The sequence below is a fragment of the Silurus aristotelis genome (assembly GCF_946808225.1).
Source record: "Silurus aristotelis genome assembly, chromosome: 28".
Lineage (NCBI taxonomy): Eukaryota > Metazoa > Chordata > Actinopteri > Siluriformes > Siluridae > Silurus > Silurus aristotelis.
In genome coordinates, this window is record NC_139601.1 from 5,229,921 (window position 1) to 5,242,547 (window position 12,627).

A 12,627-nucleotide genomic window follows, 5' to 3' on the forward strand; every position below is an offset into this window, starting at 1 on the left:
TGATTACATAATATCTTATGAGCTACAGGCTTTTCCAATTTGTCATAATGCTAAAAAGATATGCCTGAATTTGAGAAAAGTTTGTTTATTACTGTTTCTGTTTAAGAGAACTTTACAGTGCACTGATCACAAAACATCAATGAGAGAAACTGAAGCTTGTCACAGAACGAAAAAGATAAAGGGAGAAAACCAGGACTGTAAAGCTGAATTATTTAACAGCATACCACTAAAGATGTGAATGTTCCTACATTAACGAAACATCATAGTGCTAGAATAATTCTCCACTTGTGTATTGCGGGCCTGGAAAGAACCTATTTATAATTTTAGCTTGTTGGGTACACGTCTAAATTTTGACAGAAATGCATTGGATCTCTTGGAAATTTGAATGAATTGAATCCGCCCTTGCTGTTGTTTGATATTCAAATTTGTCACAAAAGCAGATTTTCTCTCCGAAGAGAAATAAATGTGATAAGTAACAAATTAAATATAATGCTGTGTGATTGAAATGGTCTCTTAAAGGTAATTTAGCCACTTACACAGCACATCTAGAAGCAAATTGCCTATAGCTGGCAAAAAAAAAAGTGGTCTTTCATTTACTAAAAGAAAAACAGCATGACGTCTGAACACAGCACTTTTCACACAGCAGTAAATGACAGTGAGGCGTCATTCCGTTAACAAAAAGACAAATCATGAGCTTGAATATACAAAGTTGCATTTACCTCAGACACGTATAGACTAAATCGTTCCTAAAATAGCAGGATGTAGACACATTGACACCGTGGTCATGTACTGGCAAATTTGCAACGATTGAAACGAGTCACGTCATATGAAAAGACACAAAAGGGTAAGATTAAAGGCAGGGCCTACAGCATGTTCATTCCATTTGCATGAAATGAAATCCGACAACACTCATTTCTTTGAATTTATATAAAATTCCAAGTTTAGTCTTAGGGTGAGGACTGAAGGGTCCACATTGTGAATCAGCTCTATTTAGATCAGCTTCAACAACTTGCGTGTTAAACGTCCTATAAATGCTGCATAGGGAATAGTAATTATATGAGCTATCATAGCATTGATAGCATGGTCAATACCCTTTTTTTCGATCTTCTTTGTTTTTTTGCACCATCCTGTGTAAATCAGCAATTTATGAAATACTAAAATACTATAAAATACCTGCCACCAGCAAACATGGAGTAGTCAATATACCTTACTTCTCTTGAAGATTATTATATATTTTATATGTAATTAAAGCCATAGATAGAAAATACAATTGTATGGACTACAAACAACAGAGTAGCGTCACACAAAGCTTAAGACAAATGGTCCAGTATAGGTATCAACATGACAGACCGGTGATATTGCTCCTAAATGACTTTTCTATAAAACTGTCCAGCTTTGAGCGGTTTTTCGGGGCTTCTTTCCAGAGCTGTGTGGTTGGTTAATGCAATTCAAATCACTACAGACTATTCAAACAGTGGGGCTTCAAATTACATAACATCAGTAATATTAGTAAAACAATATTCTGTGTAGAGTTTATGGCAGTATAAATGGTTTAATATCATCACATGTTTTTTTTGTTTTTTTTACTGTATTATATTTTGTCTGGGCAACACAGGGAGCCAATTGAATTTAAGAATCAGCAACATACAGACGTGAAATCTTACCCTTGCATACCTATTGTAACTGATGATACCAATATTTTTGCATTGTGCAAATATCACTGTTTGGTGATGCCCACCTAACATGAACTAAATTACATTTCGTTGTTCCAGCCAGACCTGCCACCAGCTAGCAGTGATTTTCACAATAACAGCCACACTTCTAATTGGTTTTCCACGGCCAGATGTGATTCAAAGACAGATATCGTAGAAAGTCCACTATCGCCATCTTGAGTTCAGAAAGTGACATTGCAAGCAATACAATAGAATTTGTAGAAACTATCAACTAGAAGGAAAATTCAAAAGTCATACTATTAAAATTCACTCTGGCATAATTGCTCAGTTCTTTAAGCTAAGCTGTTCCTGAGAATTTCCTTTGGTCCTGTTTGCATGGCAATAAAAATGTTATCAAGTCCTTTTATACCACTAATTCTTAGCTTAGTCTAACTCACTATTTTTATGAAATGATTCTGCCGTTGCAAGACTTCACAAATAAATATGTAGGAGATCATTAGTCCGAGAACCTGTTATTCTCTTAACCTCATTACTCAAACTGATGAAAATTACTAATGAAGCTGCCCAAATCATCTGAATGGTAGTTAATGTCCTGTAATACTGTGTTTCTTCCACCTTGGAAATATTGCTAAGCTAAGAAACTTGTTGTCTATATCTGATATGCAGAGAAGCTCGTCCATGCATTCATGACCTTCAGACTGGACTATTGTAATGCATTTCTAGGTGGTTGTCCTGCATCATTAATAAACAAGCTACAGTTAGTCCAGAATGCAGCAGACAGAGTTATCACTAGGTTGAGGAAATATGATTATATAACCACAATCTTATCATCCCTACACTGGCTACCTGTTCAGTTTCGAATCAACTACAAACTACTCCAGTGTATCTTTCCAGTCTACTAACACGCTACAATCCATTACGCTCCTTGAGATCTCAAAACTCCGGACTTGTAGTAGTTCCTAGAATAGCAAAGCCTACAAATAACACACATCACATATCATAACTTTGTGCTCCAGTACATTTGATCACATGCAAATTATAAACTTGTGCTTGTTAATAACATAAACAGCAGCTACGCTAATTCCTCTCCACTGCTTCTCTTTCTCTACCCATCCAGAGGCATCCTGAGGTTGATCCAGCCCCAGTCACGTCCCACCTCATGAAGATTGTGGACTTTCAAAGAAGTAGATCCCGACCTCGCAAACATCCCGAACCATCTAGAGACGTACCAGCACCATTTGGATTCCACTTTATGTGGAGTTTGGACATTGGACCTCTTTGAGGCTAAAGGCTTTAAGAAGCTGGTGTTGGATCTGTGATGATCGGAAATGTTGAGCTATTTTATGAGTTGCTCAGTAGCTCCTGGTTCCATAATCTCAAATGACTGTATAAGACTGTAGAAAGAACATTACTCATAATCTTACACTCCAGTGCTCATGTTAGTTCTCACTTTCCAGTGTTTTGTATTGTTTAAAGACTATAATCACACTCTTGATGTCACCCAAATGAGGATGGGTTCCCCTTTTGAGTCTGGTTCCTCTCAAGGTTTCTTCCTCATAACATCTAAGTTTTTCCTTGCCACAGTCACCACGGCTGCTCATCAGGGATAAATACACACCATTCACCTTGATGTTAATTTCTGTAAAGCTGATTTGAGACAATGTCTGATGTGAAAAGCGCTATAGAAATAAACTTGATTTGATTTGTTTCTCAAATCAAAGCTCAATGAACCCCTTGATTGAACATAAAACTTACTATTATTATATATTAACACACATCATACACATTCTATTTCTGAATTAATATATACATTAACTTTTTTAGGCGAGGAGGGGGGGTGTCCACAAGCATCAGTCATAATGTACCCGCATGTAGGATGTTTTGATGACAAGGTGAGGGAGGCGAGATTGAGATGGTTTGGACATGTGCAGAGGAGGGACATGAATTATATTGGTAGAAGAATGCTGAGGATGGAGCCACCCGGAAGGAGGAAATGATGAAGGCCAAGGAGGAGGTTCATGGATGTGGTGAGGGAAGACATGCAGGTAGTTGGTGTAAAAGAGGCAGATGTAGAGGACAGGGTGGTATGGAGACGGATGATCCGCCGTGGTGACCCCTAATGGGAGCAGCAGAAAGAAGAAGAAGAAGAAATTATAAAGACTTTATGTTACTGAGACACCCATAAGGTCAAAGTGCTCTATCCAGACGATTTTCCTATAATGGAAAACTATGTTACAAATCACTGGCACTTGGAGACTACTTCCTTTAATGTTAAATAAAAATCTATTACAGAAAGATTTCTTGCTAAATAACAACACTTTATTGTATCTGTTTATTGTTACAATTACAATATTTCCACTGTCCACTTTACGAGTTCCTGTGACAAAAATGTATCGGAATTAGCTCATTATCAAAACTATGATCTAGATTACAGCCATAACTGAGCTGAGATGTTGGAAAAATGTTACTTTTTGTAATTTATCGAAAAAATAGCTAAAAAAAAAATCAATCATGTGACTGTAAACTTTTTATGTAAATTGGCATATTCAAACTCTATAAAGACTGCCTTGTTGTTGAAGAAATTCTGTTGAAGAATTCTGATGTGCTTTTGCTGATGAGGTCTGCCTGAAGCTGCCACAGCAACACAGCCTATAACATATCCAGGAACAGGAAGAGCAAAAGTGATAAACATGAAGCAAAGGAGGATCAGGTGTGATCTTGAGGTCTGGGAATTCTTCACACTGTTTGGCAATGAGTTTGGTGCAGCTGTTGCTTTCAGCCATATGCAAGGAGGTGGTGCTGCACACATTGCATCACTTCTCTCATACTGTTAATGCTCTGTTTGACTCTGTGTTTCCCTTCTATCCTTGTTTTTTAACAGAGAGAAAATGCAGCACCTCAAAATTCAGGCTCAGCCCAAAAAGTATGTACAGGAAATTGAAAGACAGATACAGAGGGTCTTCCGTATCTTCTGCAGAGAAGTTTTCAAACCCAATGGTGGTGAGCATGAAGCAGTTTAAAAGGCTTGGAAAGAGTTCCATCCCCATAGAACGAGAGTGTGTGTGCCACACACAGTGTACTGAGGCAGGTCAAGAAGCCCAGTGAAACTATGTTAACCAATGACACACCACACACATACCTATGTACTTGCTGACACAACTCGTCAGACAGCACATGAATGTGCTAGACATTAGCATCTTATTAAAACTAGATCTAAATTAAATATTACAAGAAAAGAAAATAGTGTATGTCTTTATCTCAACATATTGAGAGGCTGTGCTCAGTAACAGCTGGATTCCTGATAGTACTGATAGCTGACCTGAATTGCCGTTCTGTAGTATCTATAAGATTGATAATATCTATATGTGCATGCACAATGGATTTGTTATATTTTGGCGGATAAATGTTTCAGGGCAATAAACCCTCAGATGTGCAGTGCAAGATATTTTGACACTGTTTTCAGGGATGATGCCACCATGGGCCACCAGTGAGCCCACGCAGGTGCAGGCTCCTTATTATTAACTATAATGACCTCTGCAGACCTGCAATGACGTAACTGAAAGTGCTGAAGGACAGCTCACGCTTTCTGATTGGACGCAATCACAGTTGCCTCACAAGGATCATATTTTATAATGGATTATTTTACTCGATCACCCAGAGCCACCTGATTTGAGTTTTATAATAAAAAAATTAAATCACTTTACTTGATCAAATAACCCTAAAAACTGCAGCTTTTCTAAATATCAAACTGAGAAAAACTAATCAAAGCAATGATCCAAATGATTATTTAATTTAAAAAAAATGATCATGGAAAACTATAATTTTCACTTCAGTACAATCAGTTTGCGATTAAGGCATGCAGTCTGTTAAAGAAGGTTATTCACACATAGCTAATGGCTAATGTACTGAGAACTGGCAGAGATGACCTTTAATGTAACACTCTCAATCCCTCCTTTGAGGACATTAACAAAGGTAATTTGGAAAGAAACATTAGAGGCAAAGCAGAGGAACCATGAACGTGGAAATTCGATAAGACAAAGAGCTCACACACTGTCACACAAACCAGGCAATTTACACTGGACAATTTACAAATTGGCATGAGTGGAAGGAAATCAGAGAACCAGGAAAACCCAGACATGTAAGAAACAATAATTGGATCACTGACATTCAGTAACTTTTATAATAGAACCATTGTAGCTCCAGTAGCAAAAAGAATATTACAATTACTATTAATTATCCATTTTATCTTTGTTTTTATTTCAAGTCCTCTATAATCAAATCTTCTTCTTTTTCTTTCGGCTGCTCCCATTAGGGGTCACCACAGCGGATCATCCATCTCCATACCCCCCTGTCCTCTACATCTGCCTCTTTCACCCCAACTACCTGCATGTCTTTCCTCACCACATCCATAAACCTCCTCCTTGGCCTTCCTCTTTTCCTCCTGGTGGCGCCATCCTCAGCATTCTCCTACCGATATACCCATACCAGTATAACCATCTCAATCTCGCCTCCTTCACCTTGTCTCCAATAAGTCCTACATGTGCTGTCCCTCTAATAAATCAATTTCTAATCCTATCCATCCTCGTCACTCGCAACCTAAAACTCAACATCTTTCGTGATCCGCATATTTGATTCGGGACACGTTTTTACGCTGGATGCACTTCCTAACGCAACACTCCTCATTTATCTGGGCTTGGGACCGGCACACAGAGTGCACTGACTTGTGCAACCCTAATGGCTGGGTTAAGTCCTCTATAATCACATAAAGGCCGAGCTGTTATCCAAAATCCAGAACTGTTATTACACGGAACACACATACTCATATTACAAATTCAGCACATTACACAGTACAGTTTGTTTACTGTATTTCACAATGAAATAATGTTGAAATAAATACTATATAATTGAATGAAACGATGCATTTTACCCGGTTTTACACTTTCATTTGTCAATTGCTTTACTGATTTCCTTACCATTTAATTAAATGAACTTTATTAACAGATTTGGGTTTTTTTGTGTGTGAGAAATGAAAGTTTAGCCAATCTCATGTCGGGTAAAGAATACGACTATGTGCTGCTCACAAGTCCTTATAAACACCTCTGCATTTTTTTTCCTTTTACTTTCCTATTGTTGAATTGATGGAAATGGCTTTATATCATAGCCATTATCAGTTAAATAATAAGCTATGTACCAAATCACCCAGTCTTATACCATATTGCCTGGAAACTAGAGCTGCTTTTACAACCTGACAAATTACTCACTGAATAAACCCAAACTAGTATTTAAGTGTTGTGTGCACTGATTTGATTATATATATAAAAAAAGACATACTGACTGTACATTTCACATGTAAGTGTGTGTAGGCAAAGGTCAAATACGTTATATGCATTTTACCATGTTATGCCCTGAAATTGCTCTTCCATTCAATACTTCATGAAATGTTTCATTCACTTCAATTAATGGAAGAGGTCTTCAGTCGGTTGTAATGATGAGTAACTTTCAAACATAGGAAAGTGTAAGAATAAATGATGAGGACGACGATGATCGTGATGAAGAAGACGTTTAGAACAGAGTAGCAGTGACAAAAATACATGAAGTGAATACTTTGGGTTCATCGGAGTCAAAAAGAACGCAGGACACATTCTGCTTAGACATTTTACACTAGGATTTAGGATTTAAATATAAATTAAGTGTAGGAAATGAGTAAAGGTCCACATGGCTGGGTGAGACTGCTCTCTAGCCGGAGGTCAGCAGGTGGTAGTCACCTTGTATTTACACCTTCTTACAACAGCCTTCAGCACAGATACATATTCTAGCTTCTAAAGAATATGACAAGCTGGGCTCTTTTTGTTTGTAATTAAAATAGCTTGAGAGGATATGTCTGTTTATAATTATTCTAACATATACTATATATTGGGAAATAATCAACACCCAAACTGTTAATCTGTCACTAACCATGCTATCGGTTTATTTTCTGTGAACAAACATCTCTCCATTTTTGCTTATTAAACTAAACTGAGTAGGCATGAATGCCTCATGAGAGTCATGTGTCAAACCAGCAAAACTAGACCAAAACCAGAAACTTTGCAAAACTAGAAATGCAAAGTATAAAGAAACAATAGCGACAACGACACAGCTCACAATTACAGCAGAATGTGGTCTTGATTGACTGATTTATTGCATCATTCCTAACTCCAGTACATTTTAACAAATTAAATAAACCCCTCAAAGATTTAGAGCCTATTTTATAATACAGCATTATATAATATTATATACTTACATTATGCAGCATGTTTTAGTCGTTTATTTAATTCAGATCAATTCACTTTTATTTGTATCGGACTTTTAACGGTCGTCATTGTCCCAAAGTAGCTTTGCAGATATAAATATGGATAAAGAGGTTATAAATGTATATGTTTAGTACCTATAAGTTATAAATGAGCCAATGGTGAGAGTGACAAGGAAAAACTATCTGAGAACCTTGAGAGGAACCAGATTTAAAATGGAACACATTATCATGTGGGTGGCACCGAATGTCAGTTCATTATAGTTTTATCATTATTAAGGTGTACTATTAAACAATGGTTAAATGCAAAACTGTTCATGCAAAAGCCATTTCATAGTTCTTGAGTCGCTCAGTAACTTCATGGATCTTTAGGCTGTTCATGTGGAACCATCTTCAGCTACACAGAGTGAGGAGAACTTTGACAGAGGTAGGGCTTTGCGGTGGATCAGGTGGATTGGATAAGAAGGGGACAGTAACTGTGGTCGCTGGTTACAGTTCTTGAATTTTGTTCCATGCAATGGCTTACCTTTTTTTTTTTTTTAAGTGGGCGTGGTTTAACGTGGAGCGCAGCTGGTTTGACAGCGCTATGATTTCACTTGGGCGAGTTGGATCATTCTCAAGATCTCTAACACCGATCATTACTTTTCTATATGCTGTACTATAGAATGGGCTGTGGGAGAAGTGTCATTGAGGATCCTGATGATAAATATGACTCCACATGGGACGATGAGTATGAAGAAGGGAAGTTCGGTATGACAGAGGTAATGTAAAGTTTACTTGTTTATTTTGAGTTATTTGGTTATGATTGGATTTCTGAACACAGACGATCGGCACAAAACTGTTGATTTAAAAAATAAATGGTAGGATTTCTTTTATTATGAGTAAGAAAATCTATCAGTAGGAACTGTTTAAAGCGAAAGTAATACAAAGAGCGAATTTGTAAACAAGGTGTGGTTCAACACAAATCGAATTTGAGCTCTGGTGCAAATATTGCATACATTTCATATGTGATTATGTGCTTTCATTGTGTTTGTTTTTGTTTGTCCGAGTTTAAGAAGTATTGTATGTGTTAAATTACACTAATTCTTATTGTCTGAGAAAACTGTCTCCTTGCCATTTTTCCCTTTTTTTTTGTCTTTTTTATAGTATAAGCATATACACAATATATACATATCTTATAAACTATAATTATAGTCTTAGTATAACTGATCGCTTATGAGTAAGCTGGTTCTATTATTAACAATGTTAACACTGAACTATTATTAACACTGAACTCCCAAAATTGTAGAATTTACTTTGATTTCAATTCATCTTTTTTTTTCCGTTTATTTATTTATTTTTTTGGCAGACAAGGACTCTATCCAGAAACCTGAGGGCTGCTAGTGACATGCAAAGGTTCAGGCATATGTGTCAGGTGAGTTTCAAGTTTGAAGCCATCACACAATCGCAGCCCTTCAGTCCCAGCCATATCGGGGAAAAAGTGGATCATTTTAATGCTTCAAACTACACTGATTGCTGCACAAGACAACTTTTGTATCTGGTTTTATCTGTTTTTCACATCTGTCTAATGTTTTGTTTTGTTTTAGAACAAAATTCAGGTACCACTTGGTCAAGTAAGTATTACTTATTGCTCATTGTTACTTGCACTTACACTTTGTAGTTCAATGACTATATATATATATATATATATATATATATATATATATATATATATATATATATATATATATATATATACACATACATAAATGTTTTCTTTTTTTTTTTTTTTTTTTTTTAATTTGGATTTTATTAATTATTATAATTTTGCTTTTGCAGGGAAAACATAATCTTCATTTCTATCAGAACAGATCACTATCTCACCCTGATGGTATAGCAATACTTACACTCATTAATGTAAATACTCTATTGCAAATATAACATTTCTTATTAAAATTTTTTTTTGTTTTTTTCTGTTTCCTTCAAGGTGTATATATTAAAGAATATCACGAGCACTGGCTTGGTGATTACACAAGGCTTGAAAGAGCACACTCTTATATTCAGTGGTAAGTAAATCATATTAGTAATGTCTTAGTTCCACGCCACTAATCAGCTTGGACACATTCCACGAGTGCTTATATTGTTGCTCTGGATGCATTTTGTGTATTGATGTTTCACTGTATTTGACCATTCTGTGTCAAAGAATCAAGAGTATAATAGCTTTTATTTGTCACATATAGATAACAGCGTTGTGAATTTCCCACATTTTTGTTCAGAAGGTCCGAGTCAGAGCACAGGGTCAGCCATGAAACAGCACCCCTGGAGCAAAGAGGGTTAGAAGCCTTGCTCAAGGGCCCAACAGTGGCAGCTTGGAAGTGCTGGGGCTTAAAACCCTCAGCTTAGAATCATTAACATTATGCAGAGAGCCTTGACCACTGTACCTATATAAATAAGACTGTTGAATAAAATTCATATCAGAATGGCTTTTGTGCTGTTATACTGAATTAACTATAAATAATTATACCAGTGCTGATATTAATAATCACTGTACATTATACAGGTTGTTTCCAATTCAAGAACCAGGAGGAAACTCATATGCACATGTCCTTACCCTAGAAGAAATCCAGGTTTTTGTTTTTTTTTTCTAATCGGAAAGGATTCAGATACTGGATTCAGATACAACTGGTTAATGTTTTGCAAAATACTATAATACTAATAGTATATAATAATAGTATATAATAATAATAGTTTTTATGATACTATGAAAACTAAAATTGTATTGTTTTTGATTTATGTAAGCTGAATAGGGTTGTTTTTTTTAGCATTTCCGTAGCAATAATGAATTAAAGAACAAACTGCTGGATTCTTACAAGCTCATGTTGGACTTCTATGGAATACGACTTGTCAACGAGAAAACTGGAGAGGTGCAACGTGCAGGAAACTGGAAAGAGCGATTTGAAAACCTCAACAGGTCAATGCTGTCTGCTGTTTCTTTGGTTTCTTTATCTCCATTAGCAATATGAGCCTGAATGCTGATTTTACTTTTATTTGGACTTTTATATAACAGAAACTCACACAACAACCTTCGCATTACTCGCATCCTAAAGTGCCTAGGAATCCTGGGGTTGGATCGCTTTCAGAAACCGCTGGTTCGCTTCTTCCTCGAAGAAACTCTGGTCGAAGGAACACTTCCACAAGTCAAGCAAAGTGCTCTGGACTACTTTATGTTTGCTGTTCTGAACAAATCTGAACGAAAAGAACTGATCAAATATGCCTTCTGGAACTTTGAGCCAAAGGAGCAATTTGTGTGGTGCTCTAGAAAGATTAGAAGAAAACTTTTGGGACAAATCGCACATAAGGAACATTCTTCACGGCCACTGGCAAGAAGGGAAAAAATGCATCACCAACCAGATTATAAAAGAAGTGCAAGGAACAGAGGGGCACAAAATGGCCAGAGTCGAAAAGATCCCAGGCACTATCACCTTTCAACATAGAACTGGTTTCACTGACACTAATCTAAGTTTAGATTTGTAACCAGAACAGTGCAGCCAGGATGAACTTGTTGATTTAATCAGGGTGGCAATATGCTCAGTGTCTACAGTACAAGTAACTTATTTCAGGTGTCATTTATTTGCTTATGTTATACATTCATAACATTTATTCAGTCAACCAATAGTTGTTCAGATCAAGTCATTGCTAATTGGAATTGCAGTGAAACTTTAGTCAAATAACACATCTGATGGAATTGTCATATTCCTGATATTTCCTATTGTTATGCATCATTTTCAATCTCACTGTATCTTTACAATCACTTTCGATTTTATGGGTATGATTATTCTTTTATACCTTCTACATACTTTTCCACAATATTTGTATAAGAAATGAAAAATATTGAATTAAGCACTTATTAGAATATGATCTAATTGAGTAATTGTAGCCAAAACTACGGGTATAAAACTGGCATTGAATCATGCGAGTCAGTCAAATACTGTGAGCTGAACAAAAAGATATGGCTCAATGTAAAGACGCAAATTTAACACAAAGCAAAACCAGGCTACTGAAACTGTACCTCGCTGCAGTGGTATTGTAATGATAAATAAAAAGATGAAATGAAAACAATAGTGTACTGTCTCTTTTCATTATTCAGTGTCCTTGAAATGTTGTTATCAAGAAATGTTTCCACTCTAAATGCAGTGTATTTTTATACAGTAATCCTGGAACAATATTTCGATTGGCAGTGTGTTATTTATCTGATCACCTGACAAGTACTTGTCTTGAAAAAGTAAGATTGGAAGGAGAAAATGGAACGATAAAAGGAGAACAAAAGCTTAGCTTAGTTGTATTTCAATAAACAAACACATTTCATGTACTAAAATATTTTCGAGTTCCTCTAGAAATAACATCCTATTAATAAGTCAATGTATGGATAAAGAGGAATTGATCGCTCATGAACTCGTATTAATTTTCACATTGTCTTTATCTTCTTCTTCTTTCGGCTGCTCCCATTAGGGGTCGCCACAGCGGATTATCCGTCTCCATACCCCCCTGTCCTCTACATCTGCCTCTTTCACCCCAACTACCTGCATGTCTTCCCCTCACCACATCCATAAACCTCCTCCTTGGCCTTCATCTTTTCCTCCTTCCTGGTGGCTCCATCCTCAGCATTCTTCTACCAATATAACTCATGTC

The 12,627-nt window shown here is 36.4% G+C and overlaps 2 protein-coding genes across 3 annotated transcripts in view; one reads left to right on the top strand and one right to left on the bottom strand.

Moving 5' to 3' along the window:
- cdh4 (cadherin 4, type 1, R-cadherin (retinal)) overlaps positions 1-12,627 on the bottom strand; it is a 490,519-nt gene that overhangs the window by 470,525 nt on the left and 7,367 nt on the right. The gene's annotated exons all lie outside the window — the stretch shown is intronic.
- On the top strand, positions 8,518-12,057 carry LOC310721985 (opioid growth factor receptor-like). Its single transcript, XM_083534268.1, has 8 exons — positions 8,518-8,720; positions 9,308-9,373; positions 9,546-9,572; positions 9,778-9,829; positions 9,926-10,004; positions 10,499-10,565; positions 10,761-10,909; positions 11,006-12,057. The coding sequence occupies exons 1-8, from the start codon at positions 8,610-8,612 to the stop codon at positions 11,430-11,432; spliced, it is 978 nt and encodes a 325-aa protein (XP_083390394.1). The 5' UTR covers positions 8,518-8,609; the 3' UTR covers positions 11,433-12,057.

Bases quoted from the DNA above. Each gene is read 5' to 3' on its own strand.
- LOC310721985 (XM_083534268.1), top strand. From the start codon at position 8,610: ATGCTGTACTATAGAATGGGCTGTGGGAGAAGTGTCATTGAGGATCCT. The intron at 10,566-10,760 runs GTTTTTGTTTTT...TGTTTTTTTTAG, and splicing joins TTACCCTAGAAGAAATCCAG to CATTTCCGTAGCAATAATGA. The intron at 10,910-11,005 runs GTCAATGCTGTC...TTTATATAACAG, and splicing joins CGATTTGAAAACCTCAACAG to AAACTCACACAACAACCTTC.